General features: G+C 36.5%; 1 protein-coding gene across 1 annotated transcript in view; it reads right to left on the bottom strand.

The window, feature by feature from the left end:
* ESF1 (ESF1 nucleolar pre-rRNA processing protein homolog) overlaps window positions 1-24,497 on the bottom strand; it is a 62,066-nt gene that overhangs the window by 14,220 nt on the left and 23,349 nt on the right. Inside the window, exon 10 of the mRNA XM_059406521.1 lies at window positions 1,708-1,829. Within this exon, the coding sequence (XP_059262504.1) occupies window positions 1,708-1,829 (122 nt within the window). The remainder of the gene's footprint in view (window positions 1-1,707; window positions 1,830-24,497) is intronic.

Below are 24,497 nucleotides of genomic sequence, written 5' to 3'. Positions count from 1 at the left end.
AATTAGTCATCTTAGCCCAATGAAGGGAAAGAGTAAAAGCATAAGATAAGCTCGAAGTGCCCAGCAAATAAAAATAAAAAAGAATAGTTGCTAAAGGTCTTAGACACAAGTGACTACTTTATTGACCCAAAAAGGACCCACTTGTAAATTTTACAATAAACTGATGGCTTAATAACTTGTGAGATTATCCCATTTAGAAGATATTTTATTGCTTACTTAGTTTTTATTTTTTTATTAACATATAATGTATTATTTGCCTCAGGGGCACAGGTCTGTGAATCATCAGTCTTACACAATTCACAGCACTCCCCATAGCACATACCCTCCCAAATGTCCATAACCCAGCCACCCTATCTCTTCCCCTTTACCCCCCAGCAACCCTCAGTTTGTTTCCTGAAGAAGAGAGGCAGCTTATCAATGAGGACAGGGCCCTTACCCTCCTCATTTTTATTATCTATTTCCAGAAATACTGACTAAAATAGAGGAGCATAAAAAAAAAAATCCCTCCAGTCCATCATTCAGTTTTGCAGCCCTCTGTCTTTACAAGCATTGGAAAGTCAAAGCTGTACCAAAAGCACAAGCTTCTGCAGGACAGAGAGAAATAATACTGTACAGTAGAAAGGACACTGGAGTAAGAAAGATCTGGATTCCAGTCTCAGCTTAGCCACTAACAAGCTCCGTAGCCGGAGATAAATCAGTTATTTTTCTACAACTATAAAGCATTAGAATTGGACTAGAACAAATCATTTAAGATTACTAAAACTGAAAAATTCTGTGATTACTCATACTATCTTAAGGCTATACCAGTACTGCTAGAATGCTGCATTTCAGTGATAAGAGTATTTTTAGTGGCAAAAATCGTTAAGTGGTCTCTGCTATTTCTAAAGAGTCTGTGGAAAAGATGTTATCCTCAAACAATGGGAGTCAAATCAGGTTTTTCAAGACAATATTTAGTGCAGAGGAAATATCCTTAATAAAAGGGATTTAATGACAAGATGTTAATAGATCCATATGGTAATAGTGAAACACGAAAAATGCAGGTTGAGAAATGTAGAGAAAAAAATTTCACTCATGTCAAGAATTTCTGTATGTAGGGGCATCTGGGTGGCACATTTGGTTAAGTGTGTGATTCCTGGTTTTGGCTTAGGTCGTGATCTCAGGGATATGAGATCGAGCCCTGCACAGGGCTCTGCACTTATGTGGAGGCAGCTTAAGACTCTTCTTCTCCCTCTGCCCTTCCTGCTTGTGCTCTCTCTCTCAAATAAACAATCTTAAAAATTCTGTATATATACATCCTCAAGTTAAAAAATTCTGTATCTTTCTTCCTCAAACACAAATAGAATTGAGCTGTTTTATATCTAGGTATCAACTAAACTATGTATCTTATTTGGTGGTATATAAAGGTAAAATACTAGAGCACTGTAGTTAAAGTGGCCCCGGGTTTTTATTAGGATTTCTACCTCAGTACATCACTTTGCAGAAAACACTTAAGCTATCGGGGTTTTTATTAGGATTTCTACCTCAGTACATCACTTTGCAGAAAACACTTAAGCTATCGGGTTCTTCCTGTCCTTTCTTACAATTGTGATGATAACAAGGCCTATTCTAATGAGTGATTACATTATGAGATAACAGATGCCAAGGACCTGGTACCTTGTGATACATGGTTGTTGTTCAATAAATATTTGCTTAAAATATCATTGATACCTTCTGTTTCTTCTTTAGTCTTTTTTTCTCTTTCTTCTTCTCTAAAAATTGTTCCCAAGGGGTCAATTTATCTTTTCCTTCCAATTTGTTTTTGACCATCTCTTCTGCACTTTCTTTCAGACCTAAGAAAAAACAGAGAGTTCAACTTAAAATGCTGTATCCTTATCCATTAAAAATGTAATTTACCTCAAAAGATAATTTACATATACTTACCAAAATAACAAAATAAAATGCAATACTAAATTGTGTAATACTCCTCAGAGTAATATAGGATCAACTCATATCAAAGTTATTTCTTAATAAAAAATCAATAAATTTAACCAGACCAAATAAATAAACAAACTGAACAACTTGATATACAGTCAAGCCACTGAAGTAAAGTCTTTCATTTAGGTTCAAATTTCATTTCTCTATACTTAATTGCTTTGAGACTCAGAAAAATCCTGGAACAAAATCTTTTCAGTATATTACTAGTAATTCATTTTTGATGGCAAAAAGATAAGTGGTCTTTAACATAATTATTTCTAATTGCTTCTGTTGCCCAAATAAAAGACTGCATTCCCTGGAAACTATAGGTGACTAAAAAAAATTGATTAAAAAGGCAATCTTTGTTGAAGCACCCCCAGAGAAAAAAATTCTCATGTCTCAAGTACTCTGTAAGATACATCCTTATGATCAAAAGGACTACCAAGGTCAGATCCCACTTTATATGGTTTACCTCTTTCAACGTTATCTGTTCTTGTATTTCATCTTTAAAGGTCCTTATTTCTTATATTCTATAGCTCCTAATTCATGTTTCTAGGTGGCTTATGTAATAACTGGATTGGATGACAGTGAGAAAGAAAAAGCCCTGACGCTGACCTATCAGTCCTTGAAGACCCTCACTACTGCCAAAATAAAGGAAATGTGATTACTGTGCTGTTACCTTTGATAATAAAGATGTTTGTTTTATTTTATTTATTTTATTTATTTTATTTTATTTTTTGGACATTACAGTTTGGTTTGAGGAGGAGGAAGCTTCACTATTTATATGACATAATATTCACTTCAGAAAAATAATACTTAATGGAATGATTCCAAATGTTTTTTTTTTAAAGGTTTTATTTATTTATTTGACATAGAGAGATCACAAGTAGGCAGAGAGGCAGACGGGGGGTGGGGGGAAGCAGGCTCCCTGCTGAGCAGAGAGCCCAATGCGAGGCTTGATCCCAGGACCCTGAGATCATGATCTGAGCCAAAGGCAGAGGCTTAACCCACTGAGCCACCCAGGTGCCCCTCAAAATGTTTTTTGAGAGAGACATGGTCAATCCAGATCATCTTCCCAGATAATACTCTAAATTCTAAGGTGAAAGCAATCCTAAGGATATAACAATTCTTTTTCTTCCTGATGAGTATACTGAGACAAAGAGTATTCAGCAACTTGCTAAGAACATGCAGCGAGGAAGCAACATGACTAAAATTGCCTGGTTATCCTCTATACTATGACCAGATACATCTAAAATGCTGATTTGACCCAGAATAAAGAAATGTATAAGGTGAATGAATAGAGGGGCCTGGGTGGTTCAGTCATTAAGCATCTGCCTTCAGTTAAGTTCATGATCCCAGGTTCCTGTGACAAGCCTGACATCAGGCTCCCTCTCAGTGGAAGCCTGCTTCCCCCTCTCCCACTCCCCCTGTCTGTGTTCCCTCTCGCTGTGTTTCTGTCGAATAAATAAATAAATAAAATCTTAAAAAAATAAATAAAGCGAATGAATACAGTCAAAAGCTTTGGGCCTCAGGTTCCTTATCTGCAAAAGGAGTTTGTTTGGTGTAGATCTGAAATGTAACCCTCCCACCCACATACACCTCTTTTCCCCGCTCAAAGAAAATATTTGGTAGACGTCCAAATATGTAGCAACTAGAAGTAGTGTTTTGGGTCTTGTGCCTCAACGAACAGCCTGAAACAGCTGGAACAGATGTTCTCTAAGGTCCCTTCCTTGGCTTTTAGGCCAAGACTTAATCTTCAAATTTCTATGACTTAGAAAAGTATTAAATTATCTGCATACTCAAGGTTATATAGATTTGTTTTTATGATGCGCTGCTGGTAAGATCTCTGACTTACTGAATGCTAAATCAGAAACACAACTCTCAATTCAAAGATGTTTCTTATGAGAAAAATACAGTTCTCCTTACTAAACTGTTTTTAAGAGAAATGTGAGCAGTATAAAATGATGTCCAGATCTTTGAATCAACAAATATACAACATTTAGGAAATGTAAACTGGGATCCTTGGGAGAAAGCAGCAAATCCTGACAAAAGTGAGATTTTAAAAAGTGTGGTTTTAAATCACAAAATAATAGGTTTATATATTATGCCTATGGGTTAGCATACAATCAATTCAGTGCAATTCTACATGCCCAGTACTATATTATTAGAAGAGTATGATGTTTAAATAATCTTTAAGGTATTCTAGTATAATTTCCTCAAACATTAAGCTTTTATTACTCTAAAATACTAAATTAATATGTTTAAACATTTTTTTTCACCAAAAAAGTATTCTTTGTTTAATTTTGATCTTTGAAACTTACTATGATGCTAAGGAAAGTTCTGTATCATTGTCTCAGGTAACTAGGACACTGCGTTGATGTATCTTTTTTTTAAAAGATTTTATTTAGACAGAGGGAGACCACAGGTAGGTAGGGGTGGGTGGGTAGAAGAAGCAGACTCCCTGCTGAGCAGAAAGTCCCATGTGGGGCTCAATCCCAAGACCCTGAGATCATGACCTGAGCCGAAGGCAGAGGCCTAACCCACTGAGCCACTACCCAGGCACCCCTGCTTTGATGTGTCTTAATCTTTTTTGGGAACATAGATACCTTGAGAATTTGATAAAAGATACAGAATCTCTCCCTGAAACACTGTGGTACTGGAAACACTTGCTTACAGTGTTCAGGGGCTTATGGATACTCCATGCTCATTTCTATGTAAGGACTTAGGGTCTCAGAGGCAGCAGAAGTCTACATGAGAATGGGAGGCCAGCTCCCAAAACTGGAAAACTCATTAGCACTGTCATTTGTAGATTCTGCAGCACAGTTCCTATCAGCACTGTTGTCATTTTGTACCAAATAATCCTTTGTTGTGAGGAATTATTCTGTACATTGTAAGGGGTTTATCAGTATCTCTTCACTATCCACGAGATGCCAACAGCCCCAGTCATAAAAATTTAAAAAAACAAAAAACAAAAAAAAGTCTCCAGATATTGCAAATGTCCTCTTGGGAACAAAATCACTCCTAGTTGAGAACCACTGTTCTAGACAATTATTAGAAATCACTTCTGAAAAAAAAAAAAAAAGATTATTTCATTATTTGCATCATATAAGTTATGTGTAATTTTATTTGGTACTTGATTATATAATGTCTTTCACTTTCGAGTTTTCTCCCAACTAAACCAAAGGCAGCTAAAGTCACCTTCTTTTGTATTCCATGATATTCTACATAGTGCCAGACACATAGTAAGTACTTAATAAACACTTAATTGATCTGTCTTAAAGGAAGAATTCTTATTTCAAGCCAACTGTTTGATCTTGTAAGTTTGGAACATACTCTCCAACAGAAAATGAATCAAATTTAAGATATAAATACAAATGGCCTTCATCTCAAAGTGGGGTGTGTGTGTGTGTATGCTCCCACGCATGCCTAACAGACCTACAGCTCTAGAATAATTCATGAAATATTATTCTCAGAAAATAAAATTTTTTGGTGTTTAGCTTGTTTATAACAACAAAGAAATAGTTATCTTCAGTTAAATACAGTCTGAAATTTTTTGCCTGGCTCTCACTTAAACACACCAAATCTGTATTGAAGTAGAATGACAAAAACATTGCAGTGAATTAACACAACACCATGATAACTTAAAAATGCTTTGTTCTCATTGTCATCATGAGGTCATTTAAATCTCTTGCCACAGATCACAGTTGTTTATGTTCTGGTTCTTAAAAAATATGTCCATTCCAGAAGTCTCTTGGCATATGCACAAGAACATTCTTCAGACAGTTTCAGCCTCATTTGAGAGCAGCCACTATGTGACTAAAAAACAACTTTATTTTAGCTGTTTTTAGTTTTGCACAAATTTGTTTTTAAAAATTTTAAGTGTATAGCCAAAGACTGCCGAATTAGTTAAAAATAACATCAATAATCCTACAAATAAGGGATAGAAAACTCTTTCAAAGCCAACCATGAACACAGATTACTCAATTATGACAATAATTTAAGCAGAATCCATTCAGAATTATTTTGGCAATTTGCATATGTACAAAAATACTTTAAATATGCTTTCAAAATCCACTAAAACAAAAGTATACATTTCCCCTGACCTTACTAATACGAAATATTTGGAAAGTCTTCAACAGGTAGGACATGAATGACTTAAATTAACTCAACTAGGTACTGTAGTTGGTTTTGTTTATAAAAACAAAAAGCACGTTTTAAGATTTCTGATATAAGCTGAAACTAGCATTTTTACTTAAATGAGGACTTAGGATCCACTGAGAGTATTTATGAACACTTATGGTTCTATCTTTATTTATGGTTGTATGTTTAAATCAAACAGTGTAACACTCAATTCCAAAAGCAGCTTTTAAAATGTAACTACCACCACCACCACCACTGCAAGGAACTCCCAACTTGGAATTCACTCTGGGTATAAAGGTTTTAAAGGAAAACCACCAACCATGTCCTAAGAACACTGACATCAAAGGCACCCCTTCAAACTGGCCAGTTATCCTCAATGCTGTGGGGAGAGGGAAGAACACATTTACTTATATAATAGAGGTCACAGGAATATTTGTTCCCTGTGAGTAATGGCGATCTTCACCAGCGGCATTTTTTCCCTCTATGGTAATCAAGTGATTAAGTACTTAGGGTATCCTCAAAGCATACTGGTTAAGTCAAACTATCCATTTTTATAATGAGAAAGATGAAGATTTGAAATGTTTTGAACTTGGTTCAAGACTTGTTCAGAACAAGAAATTGTTCAGAACATGTTCAGAATTTGGTCCATTCTTTCTTATTTTAACATCTGTAAATCCTTTTCAAATTCTTACAGTATTATATTTTTATCCTGTACCTATATCACAGCTGCAACCTCATAATTTGTGTGATTTTTAAAATTATTCTTAATAGCTATCTCCTTTATTAGCTTGCAAGCTCCATGAGGGGAGAGGCCATTCATAGCCTGTCTCTCTACCAGTCCCAGTGAGATTCACCCCGGTGGCTAGTGGAGGGCCTACCCTAGTAAATGTCTGTTGACAAATGAAAGGATAAACAAGTCAAATTTGTTGCCAACCTTATGGACAAAGGGCAACAATTCATGAAATTAAAGAAGTAAAATAACAACTAGTTTGGGGAACAACAGTAAACAGTAAAAATTACCAGTCAGCCAAAACCAAAAATGCTCTTCTTAATCACTTAATACTGTTAGTATACTATTATGCCTACTATATGGAAACAACACAGACATCTTTAATAAAGATGATAATGATAAGAGGACACAGGCAAGCTGCTTAGACTAGAAAAGGTTTCTCACATAACATTTAATTTGTTATCTCCCAAAATATTCAATCAGGTATCCATAGAAGATTACCTCTCAAGTCTGTACTGAATGAATGTTAATGCTTTTTGCTGTTGCTGATTATCTTAAAGCTATTTCAGTGGGTAGCAACTGTTTCACATTTGTCTTGAATTTGAGCTTATACTCTAACCTCTTCTAAATCTCCTTTTACCCTCCTTTAGAGTGATACCCTCCATTTGTAAATATTTTCAGTTTACTGTGAACCAAGGTGTCCCTGCTTCTTAGAATTGAATGTTCTTAAGCTGACTTCAAATACAAGACATTTGGGCCTCATTTAGGGAGCTACTGTTTTCTGTATTTGTCTGTAATTATTTGTATTTTATTTTTGTTTTTGTTTGCTTTTCAAATAGTTTGTAATCACAATGTACATAATAACAACCTGTCCTAATAATAACAGAGTAAAATTCTGGCTGAGTTTGGTGAAGCCATACAGCTATTTAATTTATGGCAAAGAGGAACGACGAACTGCCTTTGCTACTGTTATTTTTTACACATTAATGTTTACAGACAAGGTGGAAAGTAAATATAAAACTTTTCAGCAAATGGCTAAGATAAGGAAACAAAGGGGATTTTCTGGAGTCTAGTCACAATAAGAAAACTCAATCAGAACTGTTAAACTAGCTCAGAAGCAAGGACTTTCCTTTGGGGACATACCCTATTCCACTAGGGTCCAGGATGGATCTTGGATTTTAATGGGCTGCTAGCCAAGGAAGACAGGATTCAAAGTTTGGAGCCTGATTATAGTGGAAAGTCCCACTGATACTACTCCCATGAAGCCAGGATCCTTAAGGGTGCCTTCAGTGGTGCTGCCCTTCCTCCAAAAACTTAGAATACTTGCCTTTCTGGGCTTTGGCTTTGAGCAGAACAAGGGAAGTAAAAACACGTTTTCCCCCCTAGAGAATTTATAACCACAAGCCCACAAATCCATGGGTTTGTGGCTAGAATTCACACTATCTGTGGGGCCCCAAATACCCCAAAGCAAAAATTTGGTTTCAATTGGTCTTGGATTGGAAGTGCCCTTAGGTATCTGGCAAATACTCTCTCAAGCACTCTCTAAAGAAGTACTTTTGGCCCAGGCCCTGAGAATTCCCATAGGTGAAAAAAGATCCAAGAACAATGAGATCACCAAAAAAATTCAATATGAACCAGAGTAAGGAGAAACAAAACATAAAAGCCAGGTCTATAAAGACTAAAGATTTTGGAATGATCAGATACAGAATAAAAAAAAAGCACATTAAAAAAAGAGAAAATTGGGGCGCCTGGGTGGCTCAGTGGGTTAAAGCCTCTGCCTTCGGCTCAGGTCATGATCCCAGGGTTTTGGGATCGAGCCCCACATCGGGCTCTCTGCTCCGCAGGGAGCCTGCTTCCTCCTTTCTCTCTGCCTGCCTCTCTGCCTACCTGTGATCTCTGTCTGTCAAATAAATAAATAAAATCTTAAAAATAAATAAATAAAAATTTAAAAAAAAGAGAAAATTAAAAGATAAAATCATCAAAAGTATGAGACAGATTTGGAAAAGAAAAAAAAAACTTCCTCAAATAAAACATATAATTGAAATAATAAAGTCAGCAGCCAAGTTAAACAACAGCCTGTAAGAATTAAAGAAAAAATTAATGAACTGAAAGACAAATTTAAGAAATTACATAGCATTATACATAGGCTGAAAGGTATGGAACATGTCAGTTATGAGATATAGAATGAGAAGGTACCACATATATCAAACAGAATTTCCAGGAGGCAAAAAGAGAGAACACGAGAAAAAGGTAATATTTTAAAAGAATATGACTGAAGTTTTAAAAACCGATGAAAGGTACTAATCTTTAAGATTCTGGGTATCCAATTACCTCTACACAAGATTAAAGCTACCAAGCAAAAGTATGACCTAGATAAACCATAATGAAACTCCAAAACATTAAAGTATTTTAAAATCCAGGAACAAAAAACCAGCACTGTGGAGCAAGGCAAGTGTGTTCTTTAGTTATACTGGTTTCCTCACCTGTAACTGCCAACAGGAGTCAAGGGGGACCCTTGTGAGCTCATAGTAAATTTGCCTATCCCCAGAAAGGGGTTAAGACGGTGATTAGCTCGGTGCATTCATGGCAACAGCAGATACCTTTCCCTCCCTAATCCTCAACACTCAAACCTCACCACCAAAATCTGCCTTACACCTATAAGAAACGAACTCTGTGGCCTTTTTATCCGTATTCATTTCGGTTACCACAAAAAGCCCTAATCACCAGGTTCCTCCTAATCTCCCATGTTTTTATCCTCAGAGGTTAACTACAAATCGACTCTTCTGCTACTATTTCTCTTCCCCTCCAACTCTCTACCACTAAATTCTCCAGAATTCATAGTGCCTTATCAGTAAAAACTGATAAAGTACTTCTTTAGAGAGTGCTTGAGAGAGTATTTGCCAGATACCTAAGGGCACTTCCAATCCAAGACCAATTGAAACCAAATTTTTTCTATTTTATCTCTGAACATTTTCTTCATCTTCTTGCTCTAATTCAAACTCGGCTCTTCCCAGAAGATACTGCAAACTACAGCACTTGCAAATGGTTTGTTGTTGTTGGAGCTTGTTTTCTTCAGAGAACCCTCAACCAATTGTTCTGGGAGGGGGTGGGATATTTTTGATGGTCATTAGTGCCCTTTTATCCAGTTTAAGAAGTATGGTACAGGTCCAGGGATAGACAGACTAATAAAACAGAAAGCCAAGCAAGAGATCATGCAGTTTTGAAACTTGGGTACATGACAGAGGTGACATGTCAGATTACTGAAGTGAGAGATTATTCAATAAATGGAACAGGATAAAAAAGTCCAAGTAGAAGAAGATGAAATTGGATGTCTACCTTATATCATATAAAAAATCAACTCCTAATGAATCAAGGACTTCAATGTCGAAAACATTAAAACTTTCTACCTTCAGTAGAAAATAAAGATGAGTATCAGTCTTAACTGTATTGAAAAGGATTTTGTACATGAAACACAGAAGTCACTAATTATAGGGCACCTGGGTGGCTCAGTCAGTTAAGCATCAGCCTTCGCCTCAGGTCATGATCCCAGGGTCCTGGGACTGAGCCCCACATCAGGCTCCCTCCTCTGCTGGGAGTCTGCTTCTCCCTCTCCCTATGGCACTCTCCCTGCTTGTGCTCCTGCTCACGCTTTCTCTCTCCCTGTGTCAAATAAAATAAATAAAATCTTAAAAAAAAAAAAAGAATTAAGTATTTCATCTTATAAAGTTGAACATTCACATACCCTATGACCCAGCAATTATACTCCTTGATAAATACCCAGAAAAACTTAAACACCTACCAGAAGATGCACAGAGATGTTCATAACAGCATGATTCATCATAGTAAAGAACATCCCAGATGCATATCCAACAGGAGAATGGATATACACTGTGGTATATACACTCAAATGAATGAGCTACAGTTACACAAAATACGGATAAATCTTAGCAATATAATGTTGAGTGAAAAAAAAATCAGTCTCCAAAGACTTTTTAAGTATCTAAAACCCACACCTGTTTCCTCAATGTGAACAAAGTTAACAGCTTTAATTTATACAATTTAATAGTTTTTAATATAGTCACAAGTATGTGCAACTGTAACTAGTCAATTTTAGAACATTTGTATTTCCTCAAAAAGACACTCTTATCTCTCTCCCCAGCAACCAACAATCTACTTACGTTCTCTATAGATTTTCTTACTCTGGACATTTCACATAAAATACTTGGTCTTTTGTAACTGACTTCCTTTACTGAGCATGAAAATTCAAGGTTCATCCACTTTGTAGCATATATCAGTACACCTTATTCCTTTTCATGCACTCATGCTTTTTAGGAAAACTTATGAGATGAAAATATATACAATGGAGTGAATACTGAAATCTGGATAATGGTTATAACAGGTATGGAGAAGTAAGGGAGATCAAAAGGATAAATGTAAGCTACTGTATGGTTCTAGCTTTTGTTGTGGGTTCATTTATTAATTACTAAAAATAAATAAATAAAAGGGCCAAGCTGGACCAATGATGAGTGTCCTAATCCAAGGATTATAATTGATTTAATTATATGAACCAAAGGTACAAAAGAATAAAGAACAAGTTTTTTTTTTTTTTTTTTAAAAGATTTTATTTATTTATTTGACAGAGAGAAATCACAAGTAGATGGAGAGACAGGCAGAGAGAGAGAGGGAAGCAGGCTCTCCGCTGAGCAGAGAGCCCGATGCGGGACTCGATCCCAGGACTCTGAGATCATGACCTCAGCCGAAGGCAGCGGCTTAACCCACTGAGCCACCCAGGCGCCCTAAAGAACAAGTTTAATGAAGTTGACTACACCGTTTGTTCTTCAAATGATATTATAAAGAGTAAAAAGAACATATTTCTAAAATATATGACTGATAGACACCAGTCCAGAATATCTGAAGAACTTCTATGAATCACTAAAACAGAATACTACATAAAAATGGTCAAAAGACTAAACAGGTATTTCACAGATAAGGAAATAAAAAGAAATGTTCTTCCTCATTAGTAATTAGGCAAATGCTTGAGCACGTCTTTAACTTAAGTCAGGTCATATCCTTCTACTTCTCATTTCATTTACAGTAAAGCTAACGTCCATTCAGAGGTCTCAAAGCCCTCTATGATTTGGCTACCTCTCTGCCCTCATCTTCTAGTGCTGTCCATTCCCTGGCCCATTCTGTTTCAGCCACTGCTGCTTCTTAAATGCTCTTGGACAAATCAGAAATGCTCCCCCTTCAAGGTTTTGGCATTTATTGTTTCCTCTGCCTGAAATGCTCTTCTGCAGGATAACAACTAGTATGTATTGTCCTTTCTATTATGTCTTTGTGCAAATGTCACTTTCTCAATGAAGCTTTTCCTGACCTATTGAAATAGCTACCTACTCTTATCCCTGAACTTCCTACTCCTCATTCAGGCTTTATCCTTTTGTTTTCACAGCCCTGAATCATCACCTGGTTATTTTACCTATTTGTCTCATTCCCTTTTTCCCCTTTCTCCCCCACACATATAATGTAGGTCCCCATAAAGGTCCGTTCAGTGTTTTGTCCAGAGAAAAGAGTCTGGCACACATAGCAGGAACTCAACAAATATTTAAGAATAATACACAATTAAAACCATAATGAGATACCATTAGCTACATATTCAACTAGCAGAAACTGAAAAGCCTGATAATATCTATTAATGATGAGGATAAAGAGCTTTGGGAACTCACACCACTGGTTAAAATGGGACAGGCCCCTGGGAAAACAATTCAGCATAACCTAGTAAATGTAACTCTGTGAGCAGGCTCCACAACCAACAAACTCTACCCATATCCAAGACATTCTCTCTATATATTCCTAGGTGAGAAGTCCCAAGAATATTCACGAAGACATTGTAACAGCAATACTTTAATAACTGCAACAGAGCAGACTTGATATATCTAAAATGGAATTCTGTCTAATAGTGAAAATTAATAGAACATATCCTTACATACTGATAAGGATAACTTTCAAAAATATAATGTTAGTAACAAAAAACAAGCAGCAGAAGAATATAGAGAAGATACTTTTTATAATGATCAAAATTAACAAGACTGTTTAGGGATATTATGTATATGTGGTAAAATGATTATACAGAAGAAGAGAATGATTAACATGAAATACAGTTTAAATTTTCTCTAGTAGAGAAAGGGAGAGAGTGCAACTGGGGAGTCTCATAGGTGACTGCAAGCATTGGTAAAGTTCTTTCTTAAGCTGAGTGTACAGGTGTTCATTTTATTATTTTTCTTTAAACTGTATAACTCACTGTTTTTGCCTTTTTTAATCTTTTGTTGTCTACCCCCCCACAGTAAAGCATTAAAAAAAGAAAAAGAAAAAGAAAAAAAAGAGTGCTTACTTCTTTGACAACTGTATGCAAAAATGGCTTTCACCTGCCTTTTTTCATTTACTCCCCATCCAAATAATGAAAAACTTGAACCCAGATTTTCTGATAGCAAGCCCTCTATCCTCTTTTAATAATCACAGTAAACTATTAATGCTATTCCAAATTTCACTGTAAGCAGGTCCCAATCTATATACTGTATTGAAAAACCCACCTATAAATTGGTGGCTTGAAACTAAGTTTGTTTTCTTCCCTGGAAGAGTTTCTGACCACAGAAGCTATTAATATGTAAGGACAATTTGAGGCTGGGATCCAACCAAAATGGAATTTCTAAGTCCATTAAAGAAAAAAACTTTATAAGAATAAAAGGAAATGAAAAATATATCAACCTCCCTAGCATTTCAATATTTAACAACTTTTCAAGCTAGATTTTTCTATTTTCTTCCACATTTACTGGAGTTTTATGTAAGTAAACTATACATTCTGACTACTTTAAGAAGATGTCACAAATAACTATTAGGAGAGCAATAGACTGCCAACCTTCTTCCTATTCTGGTAGATTAAAAATAAGATTTATATAGGACACTTATAAATGATAAGATTTATATAGGATAAGATTTATATAGGAAATGGAGGAGGCAACCAGAGAAGGAAATCACCCTGAGGGTTCCAGTTGGGCTAAGGGCTAACGGGATCAACATATTGGTTGGGAATCCCTGACAGACTATCATTCAAGGTTTACTTTTTCAACTTTTCCAGTATTTGTAATTAACCCAGAGTTAATTCATGGGCAATATCCTCTATTGCAACATTAAAAAAAATTATAGAATGAGAGTAATATAGAATGAAAGTAACATTAATACTTAGGACTTCAATATTTCCACAGCTTGTCTTGTAAGTAAGTATTGTTTCTATTCTTGGGAATTCTCTGGTGACAGAATCTATTGAGGAAATCTGTAACAAGCCAAGCAGTCTTAGGTCCCAAGATAGAATCTTAGAATACCAACTATTAACATGTATGCCCCCAGAAGCCTGCAGTGTTCAACACTGGCAAAATGTTTTGCCTTTTCTGTTTGTTTGTTAACCTCCAGAACAGCTTATTAGTCACAAGACAGCCCTCTCTGACACTGTCACACAGGTGACACTGGCTGGAGACCAAAATGTTCCCACACCCTGAGAAGTCTGTAATAGCACATACTGGTCCGTCCCTGATAAGTGCTTAGTTTTTTTTTATAAAATTTATCCAAATTCTCAAGTAAAACTCACTGAACGTCTTTGTGTGTCTTTGTGCACACAACAGTAAACACATGCAGATTGAGAAAAGCACGAAATGAAGACACTGGACCCAAATTCAATTAGTAAGCCAGGGAAAATACTCTAACGGGTACAGAAGTCAGACACATCAAGGTTTGAATTACAGTTCTTCTAGCTCCTAGCTGTATGATCTTTTTTTTTTTTTTAAAGATTTTATTTATTTATTTGACAGACAGGGATTATAAGTAGGCAGAGAGGCAGGCAGAGAGAAGAGGAAGCAGGCTCCCTGGTGAGCAGAGAGCCCGATGTGCGACTCGACCCCAGGACCCTGGGATCATGACCTGAGCCGAAGGTAGAGGCTTTAACCCACTGAGCCACCCAGGCGCCCCTCCTAGTTGTGTGATCTTGAGTAAATCTATCCTTCAGTTTTTTCTTCTGTACAGTGGCTTAATAACGACTTTACAAAATTGTTGAAGAATTTAATGTAAATTTTTTGCAAAGCACAGAGCACAGTTTCTGATAGAGCACAGGCATCTGATAGGTGCAAATGTCTCCTCTCACCCCTAATGAGCATTTTAAAATGTATTTCTTCTGGATCAAAATTATGCATCCAAATAAACTGCTTTAAAAATATTTTAAAATCTCCTTCTACTTCTACAGAGGGGAGCAATGGGAATCTAAAATGAAATGTATTTTATGACAATCTAAGCTGAAATGCTTGGGAAAATCTTGGTTAAGTCCTTTGCACACAGAATTCCCTATTTTACACAAGCCAATTCTTAGGGAAGTATATGCTTTCAAAGTATATGTTCCAACTTATCACTAAGGCATATTATACCAAAACACCAAAGGGAACTCACCCAAGTCAAATTACTAGCACTCACCTTTTGGCATACATAGGATCAGGCTCTTCTAAGCTATGCCAAATAATTTTACAGATACAGGTTTTCCATGTCACTGAGTGAGTAGGGTAAGCTAAGGATCTATCTCTTGACAGTTCATTTGATGAGTGCTATCCCACCCACCCTCAATGAAGATTATTCTAACGGAGGAAGGTACCCCTACAACCTCTTTCTAATATGTTACATCAGGAAAACAATATCAATGTGAAATGAATAACACAGAGTCCTTCCCACGTGAAGTCGGCAGATTTGGCCTGCCTAGCCACCAGTTCAAGCCACAGACATTTTACTGGCTTTATCTTGGACCTCATAACTGAAAATTATCATTGCATTATAGTCAGTGAACATTTGTTTACAATGGTATAACCAAAAGGGCACTGAGAAAGACTGGCAAATGTTTCAGAAAACAAGGATATGGCATATGGTCTCCCAGTGGGATTAAGTTTTGCATCAAATCAAAGATCTGCAGAAAGTACTTATGCCCTTTCCTTATGTGGCTACAAAACTTGAACCTACTGTAGAAGCTAGATTTGATTTTGTGTAAAATGTTACCAGCACTTTTTTTTTCTTAAATTTTATTTATTTATTTGACAGACAGAGATCACAAGTAGGCAGAGAGGCAGGCAGAGAGAGATGGGGAAGCAGGCTTCCTGCTGAGCAGAAAACCCCGATGTGGGGCTCGATTCCAGGACCCCAGAATCACGACCCAAGCCGAAGGCAAAGGCTTTAACCCACTGAGTCACTCAGGTGCCCCCTTTTTCTTTTCTTAAATTTAAACCTATTATCTGTAATTTATTTATTTGGGAAAGAGAGAGAGACAGAAAGAACGTACATATGCAGGAACAGGGGGAGGGGCAAAGGGAGACAATCTTCAAGCAGACTCCATGAGGAGTGTGGAGCCCAATGAAGTGCTCAATCTCATGAACCTTGAGATCATGACATGACCTGAGCTGATACTGAGAGTTGGACACCTAACCAGCTGAGCCACTTAGGCACCCCTGTTATCAGCATTTCTGAGGCACCTTGATAAATTAAAAAATGTTTCTCAGTTAGCACCATAAATTAAGAGAACTATTTCAAGATATATGATAAGAGACACGAAGATGTTCTATTAGGGATTTATGCTAAGAAAATCCAATATAAGGTTATGTTATCCACATGGCAAAACATTAGAAACAGCCTAAAACATATCAGGGAAGTATTCCATAATTTATAAATCAGAAACACAATGGAATGTGATGCAGGCATAATGATTATAAAGATTATTTAGAAACATGTAAAAATAATTATGAGAAATGAAATTTAAAAAGGAGAACTCAAAATGGGGGTCTATTCAATTATGTCCGCTTGGTTGGTTTTTTTTTAAAATAATTTTTTAAAAATTTTTATTTATATATTTGATAGCGAGAGTAAGATAGCAAAAGAGGCAACACAAGCAGGAGGAGTAGGAGAAGGAGAAGTAGGCTTCCTGCTGAGCAGGGAGCAAATGTGGGACTCAATCCCAGGACCCTGGGATCATGACCCGAGGAGAAGGCAGACGCTTAACGACTGAGTCACCCAGGTACCTCTCAATTATGTCTGCTTGCAGAAAAGGTAATAATGTACAGTTAGGTAATGTATAGTTAAAATATGAAAGTAACCCAAGTGACCATCAATGGATAAATGGATAAGCAACATGTGGTGTGTGTATTATTCAGATTTGAAAAAGGACGGAAATTCTGAATGTTACAACATGGATGAACCTTGAAGACATTACACTAACTGAAGTAAGCCAATCACAAAAAAATAAATACTGTATGATTCCACTTAAAAGGTACTTAGTGTGGTCAAACTCATAGATACAGAAAGTTGAATGGTGGTTGCCAGGGGCAAGGGAAAGGGGTTACTGTTTAATGGATATAGATTCAGTTTTGCAAAGATGAAAAGCAGTTCTGGAGATAATGGCGGTAATGGTTGCACAGCAACATAAATATACTTAACACCGCTGAACTGTGCACACTTAAAAAAACGCTTAGGATGATAAATGTATATGTATTTTATTGCAACAAAAAAATCGGGAAAAAAATTAATGTGTTCAAGTAGTAACTTAAGATCATACGATTTTCAGGTTTTTGGAAAAAAAGAATAATGAAAGTGCTGAAAGTAAGTAGTCTGAGTGGATTCTGTCAAAATAACATATGGAACATGTGTGAGAAAAATGATGGTTTGCTAGCCAGGCAGTTAGCATATAGAATGATGATGTGGGACAACCTCAAATAGAAGTTCTGCTTTAAAGACCAAAGAATTCACAACTTCAAACAAATCAGCATAGCTGTGGGCTGTGGGAAAATAATACATGAAACAAGCTCACTCTTCTTGAACTGACTTCAGGCAGATTATAAATCTATGGCAAAGGCGAAAAAAAAGTACTACTGTCTGGAAATAGTGGCTACAGATGCAAATGGTACAACTGATGTGACGTATGGGCAGAGAAGGAAGAACTGATTAAAAAAATCATCCTAGATGTTAGCAACCATCCTAAGACAGTAGACCAATTAATCTGAAACTTCAAAACATATGGGGATTTTACACTTTCTGACACTATGACTGGGATAAAAATATCCTAAATTTTTGCATTGGATCTTTTTTTAACAGTCTTAATATTATTAAGAGAGAAAATAAATTTTAAAATAATCCAGGAAATTTGGAAACATTTTCTACCAACTCTATCAAGAGAATGTGCTAGCATTGTTTTCAGATAACCTTGGCTGCTTTTTGTTTTCATTACACATTCCACAAATGATTCAAAAGAATTTCTTTTGCACAGTAAAAAGTTTCAGCTTATTACCTTACAAAACCCTTATAGCCAACCTATTAACTAGATGATTCAAGGAAGGAGCACACACCTAAGTTTTAAAGTTCTAGCCACTTCCCAGCTGTGTACAAGATAGGAGAGTGCACTGTAAACTCACTTTCATCCCATCATCAAAATACAAAGCATAGTGCAAATTCTTTAGCTTATTTTAAAATTCAGGTTTTCTATTTAATGGTCTCCTCTCTCCATGCAACTCAAAATTTAAACAGCCTGTTACTTTAAAATCTTACCAAAAAAACATTTTTGTGAATGTATTTCAAATATATTTCAAATATATCCATAAGGTGGATACCTTGACAATAAATGGAGATATTGATATAGCCAAAAGTAAACAGTAAACAGGTTTTGAGATGTCTGAATATTAAATGTTTGAAACTGGGCTGCCTACCAGAAAGAATACCCTACTGATTCAAAAGCGTTTTCCTTCTGTATAGAAAATAAATAATACTATGGCCATAGATACCTGTCATTAATGTGCCTCTGTGTTTAAGCTTCCCAGTGGGACACTAAACAGAGGAATGAAGGTGGAATAAAAGGGAAAAAAGGAAGGATAAAGGACAAAGCAAATAACAGAATAAACATAAAATTACAACTATAAAGAGTGGAAGAAAGAGTAAGTTGAGTAAGGAAGAGCTGCAACTGTACCTCCTGCCTCACTGAACTGGCTTAGACAGCAAAAAGGAGTCCTTGCTGCTTCTCTTCTAGCTTCCATGTCTCCTTTGAAAAAGCATCCTATAGCTCTAGGTTCCTGACAAGAACTCCCTCAAGACATTCACAGTCTCACTACCATTAGGCGCCTGAATGGCTCAGTCAGTTAAGCATCTGCCTTTGGCTCAGGCCATGATCTCTGGCTCCTGGGATTAAGCCCCACATTAGGTTCCTTGCTCAGGAACCTAATGCATACTTCTCCCACTCTCTCTGCTGGTCCCCACCCCCCACTCATGTGCTCTCACTAATAAATAAATAAATCTTTAAACAAAAATAAATAAAGCTTTAAGACCACCAGCACTAATCTCATCATGCCCTTTATCCCTATTTAAAACTGTCACAAGAAGTCTACAACTTCCAAATTATTTTTCTAATAACGTGGTAAACATTCCCATTTCTCACCCTTCCTTCTAGCAGTCAGTCATAGACACAGTCATTAATATTCATCAATAGAATTCTCTTCATTCACCTGTTAGTCTAAGTCTCACTGAAACCTGGTTCTCCTCTGGGGCCTATACTCCTATATTCTTTTTAGGTGGTTAATTTTTCTCTCCCATAGTTAGTCTTCCTTACTTCTCACTGCCACCTTCAGTCTACTGGCTGGCCCTTCTCCCTAAAGCCCCCGACTGTGAATATCACGTTATGAGGCCATACCACCTAAAATCTCTTCTTATTGAGATATCTAATGACCATAGTCTCTTCTCTCATTTCTTAAAGAACTAAGCCCTTGGCTCACTGCTACTCTTTCTGATACTAGTCCTGTCATAATTCCTGGTGACTGCAATATCTACACAGACAATCCTTCTAACACCGTGGGCCTCCCAGTTCACTGACCTCCTCTTCTCCTATCACGCTGCACTCCATCTCATCTTAGAAACTTACTACTAGAATCGTAACTAGATCATGTCATAACCCAAAACTGCAGTCCCAATCATAACCTTAGCTTCAAGTATCCTATTCTTCAAACACTAGCTACCATCTTTCCATTTTATTCTAATATCCCAAGGCTAACAAGGCTAATCTTAGGTTTTACAGGGACCTACAATCCATCAGTCCTCTCATCTCTTCCCCATTCCTCACTCTCAATGTGCCCTCATTTTCCTCCTAACTCAACACAGATACCTTGGTACATTATTACGAACAAGCCCTTGCATATAACCTTCAATCCCCTTGCCCCTCTCTTGCTTGGTCATACTTGACAAATCTTCTACACTGATTTAATCCAACTCTCTCCTTACTCCCTGACTGTACATCATTAAATGTGGCTGAAGAAAAACACAATTATGTTGATTCATCTAACTTTACAAGAGTAAGAACTTCAAGTCCACTCTTATTGCTGCTCAGTAATACTATTAAATTTCCCTCTTCACCACTTCTTAAACAACTATTTCATATCTTTTTTTTTTTTTACATCTCTATCTCCTCCCCCATTCCTGCTCTCAGCTGATGACCTTCCTGTTTCACTAACACAAGCAAATAGAAGAGTACTGCAAGCTCTCACTGCCATTTTTCTACATTATCCTGTGACCATATTCTTTGGGTTCTATCCTGTTACAATGGATGAAATGTCCATGTGCATGAACCAAAAGCCACTTCCTCCACTTGCATAAAAATATTCCTACTCCTTTTGCCTAATTTAGAACAGTTATCTGCATTATGATTTCTTCCTATTGCTGGTAGATCACTCCCAGAAGCATGCTGTTATTTTCCCCATATGAAAGAAAAATGCTTTCTTGATCTCATTTCCTCCTCCAGTTTCTTTTCCATTCCTCTGTGACCCATTACAAGAAAATGCCTCAAAATCTGTCAATCCATTAGTGCATGGTAACTTAAGAAAGGAGTGGATGCTAACTAATAAATGTAGAAGAAATGACAGAAAGTCAGTATTTTGCAATGAATGGTATAACAACTTGACTCAAGCAAGGATCATCAAAGAATGCCAATGGCGTGAGCTAAATTGTTGGGAAACAGACAACCCCACTCACTAATTAACTCACCAATTACCCAAAACAAAATGTGTCTTTAAGGTAAAAATGAGTCAGATACCTCCTTAACTGAGTGAGCAAAGTTAAAAGTGAAAATAATGGTACAAATTGACATCGGGGACCTCATGATGTAAGGCAACAGGAAATATACAATATCATATGGAGAATTCTTGCCCAAAACGCATTATTGGAATTAACTGTAAAGAAACAATCAGACAAATCCAGATTGTAGATATTCTATAAGCAACTATAGTAGACACTTTAAAACTGACACTGGACCATGACAGAACTATAAAGAGAATTATTAGAATGAGTAAAATATCTATTATTGTATCAATACTAAATCCCCTTAGTGTGGTAACAGCACTGCAATCCTGTAGATGACTGTCTTTGTTTTTGGGAGTTACATGTTGCAGTGTCACAATGCCTGCAACTTCTGAGCATTCAAATATTTAAAAAAGGGAGTTGTCTATACTTATTCTCTCCAATTCCACTCCTCATTCTCTCTTGATCCCACATTAATCTTATCCCTTCTATTCCTTCAAAACAGCTCAAAATCACTGTTGATCTCCACACCAATTATTCTTAGTCTGTATTTTACTGCCCATCTTCTCATTAAAATGCTTTCTTCACACCTGGATGTCTGCATACCCTACAGCACTGAATTTCCTGCTGTGGTTTTGGTAGTTTCTTCCCAGCCCTTTGGATAATGTATGTTTTACTCAACTTGTAAATGCTGGAGTGTTCCAGGGATCAGTTTTTGAACCTCTTTTCTTTTCTACCTATATTCATTCTTTTGGTGTTCTTCACTTTGAGAGACCTAGACAATGAAGGTCCCCAAATTTAGATCTCCAGTTCTGACCTCTTTCCTAAACGCTTAATTATATATCCGAATGTCTCCTTGACATGCCTATTTTGATATCTAATAGGCATCTTAAATTAACATGTGTCCAAAAGAGAATTTCTGAGGTTCCTTTGCAAACCTATTCTACCCACGATGGTCATTATCTTAAGAATATGACAATAGCCTTGTGACTGATTTCCTTATTTTGTCCTTACCTCCTACCATAATCTACTCTCAAGACAGCAGCCAGGGTGATCCTGTTAAAAAATAATTCAGATCAGCTCAAACCTCCAGTGGCTTATCATTTAACTCAGAGAAAAAGTTCAAGCCCTTAAAATAACCTAAAAGACCTTCATGATTTGGCTTTATGTTATCACTCTAACCTCATCAGTTATTCTTTCTTCCACTCACTCACTCCCACCACACTGTTCTCTCTCTGCTATTCCTTAAATAGGATAAGCTACAGTTTCAGGACTGTGTATTTACTATTTCCTCTGCTCTTACACTCTTCTCTGCATCTCTCACTTCCTGACCTCTACTAGTTTCTAGTCAAATATTTTTTTTATTAGACTCGTCGGTCTCCCCTTCAATTGAACGTAAGATTTATGAGGTCAAGAATTTTGTTCACAAAGTGTCTAGAATAGTTCCTGGCATTACTAGGTGCCTGATAAGTATTTAAAGGAAGGTTGGGTCCTGAAGGATATTAAGGAAAAAAAAAAAAAAAAAAAAAAAAGACCAGATACTCTTTCACCAGCATCTATTAAACCAAAGATAGCTAGTCTTTCATATCTAGTCTCTCTTAAGATTATAAACAAAGAAACATGTCATTATTCATATTCTGGATGGAATTTCAAAGATATTATTTATATGTATCTTGTATTAGCTACAAAAAATTGTTAGCGTGAACTATTAACATAAGAGAAGTTATTTAACATATGAGATAAAACTGAATATCCTTTATTTGTAGGTATAAATAAATAAATTCCCTAATGAGGCACATTCACTGATGAAGGCCCAATGTACATCACCTTATCTATTTATCAAAGTCAGCCAGCCAGGGTATCTTTTCAGCAACACACTGAGATGGAAAATATTATTCTACAAACATCAAAATACTGAATTAGGACTTTATTTAAAAATGTTATAATTCGAGGCACCTGGGTGTCTCAGGGAACTAGAATATCAACAGAAAGGCTAGTTTGTTATACACCTATATACCTATTATCTGCCTCCTTTAATATTCTACCTTTAAGGAGTTAAACTCCTGATGTTACTATAGCATATAAACCAACGTAAAAAGATAAGTTTAAATAGTCTGAACTAAAATTCCTTTTAAAAATCCAACCAAACCAAAGCATATTCCAAAACAAGTGTTAGTGATTAGGATACTTATTTTTCTGAAGAGCTTAATATTTTGGAAATGAAGCCACAGAGAAACCAATGAATGATGTAGTATAATCTCATACTGACCCTTTGTGGTTTACTGAAGAATAGCATTGTAAAAAGTCCCAAGGTTCAGGATAATTGTTATAGGGAACATACATTCTGTCAGACACAAATCCACCAAAATACACATAGGACATGAATCATACTCTAACTTATTAGGTACCTTTATAAACATCTCAGATTCAGCAAGAAAGGTATTAATCAGTGCCACTTTCCTAACAGAGATCCTGAAAGATTAGCTCATTTACGTCATTTAATGTGTAGTATACAACAGACCTGTAACATTATGCACATACATGCACATACATAGTTGTGTTCATGTATATACCAAAGATCCACAGATAGCGATACCCTAACTGAGGCCTTCAAAAATACTATGGTTGAAGACTTACAAAATGCACTATGTAGCAGAATATCAATTTTCCTCCATTCAATTAGCAGTAAAAAAAAAAAAAAAAAAAAAAAAAAAAAAAAAAAATTCCCAATTAAGTCCATGAAACAGGCACTTCTACCTATTGTTGAAGGCATTATAAGCTAGTACAACCCTTTTGGAAAGCAACTTGGCACTAATATCAAGACACAAAAAGTATTCATGCTTTCTCCTAGTAATTCCATTTCTGGGAAGCTATCCTATAATAATAATTCAAAATATGGAAAAAGCTATAGATTATTTATAACATCCTAGATGCTTGACATCTGAGATTTAACATTTGAGGTTTTAACACTGGTAGTTTTAACAGCTTGTGAGAGAACCACAGGTTGATCCACAGCATATGTCAAGTTGCTATGTGAATGAGGAAGTCACATAACTAACTACTGAGTGAGCCTGACTGCCAGCATTAGCTTTTCCCTGTGGTCTGACTGCTCTCTATAGGCACAGACATTTCTGAAACAGAGAAGGGAGAGGATGGCCAACTTAAAAAAAAAAAAATGCTTAAAAGTAAAAAAGCCCTAAAATAGCAAGTCAATTACTTAGCCAGTGATGAATGTGAAGAATCTAAGAAAATACAGTTATTTTGGGGTGTCAGGGTGGCTCTGTGGGTTAAGCCTCTGCCTTCAGCTCAGATCATGATCCCAGGGTCCTAGGATCAAGCCCCACATTGGGTTCTCTGCTCAGGGGGTATCCTGCTTCCCCCTGACCCCTGTGTGCTGATCTGCCTACTTGTGATCTCTCTCTGTCAAATAAATAAAATCTTTAAAAAGATGGGACGCCTGGGTGGCTCAGTTGGTTAAGCAGCTGCCTTCGGCTCAGGTCATGATCCCAGCGTCCTGGGATCAAGTCCCACATAGGGCTCCTTGCTCAGCAGG

The sequence above is a fragment of the Mustela nigripes genome, chromosome 7, assembly GCF_022355385.1.
Source record: "Mustela nigripes isolate SB6536 chromosome 7, MUSNIG.SB6536, whole genome shotgun sequence".
Taxonomy (NCBI): Eukaryota; Metazoa; Chordata; class Mammalia; order Carnivora; family Mustelidae; genus Mustela; species Mustela nigripes.
This window is presented reverse-complemented; position numbering and strand designations above follow the sequence as displayed.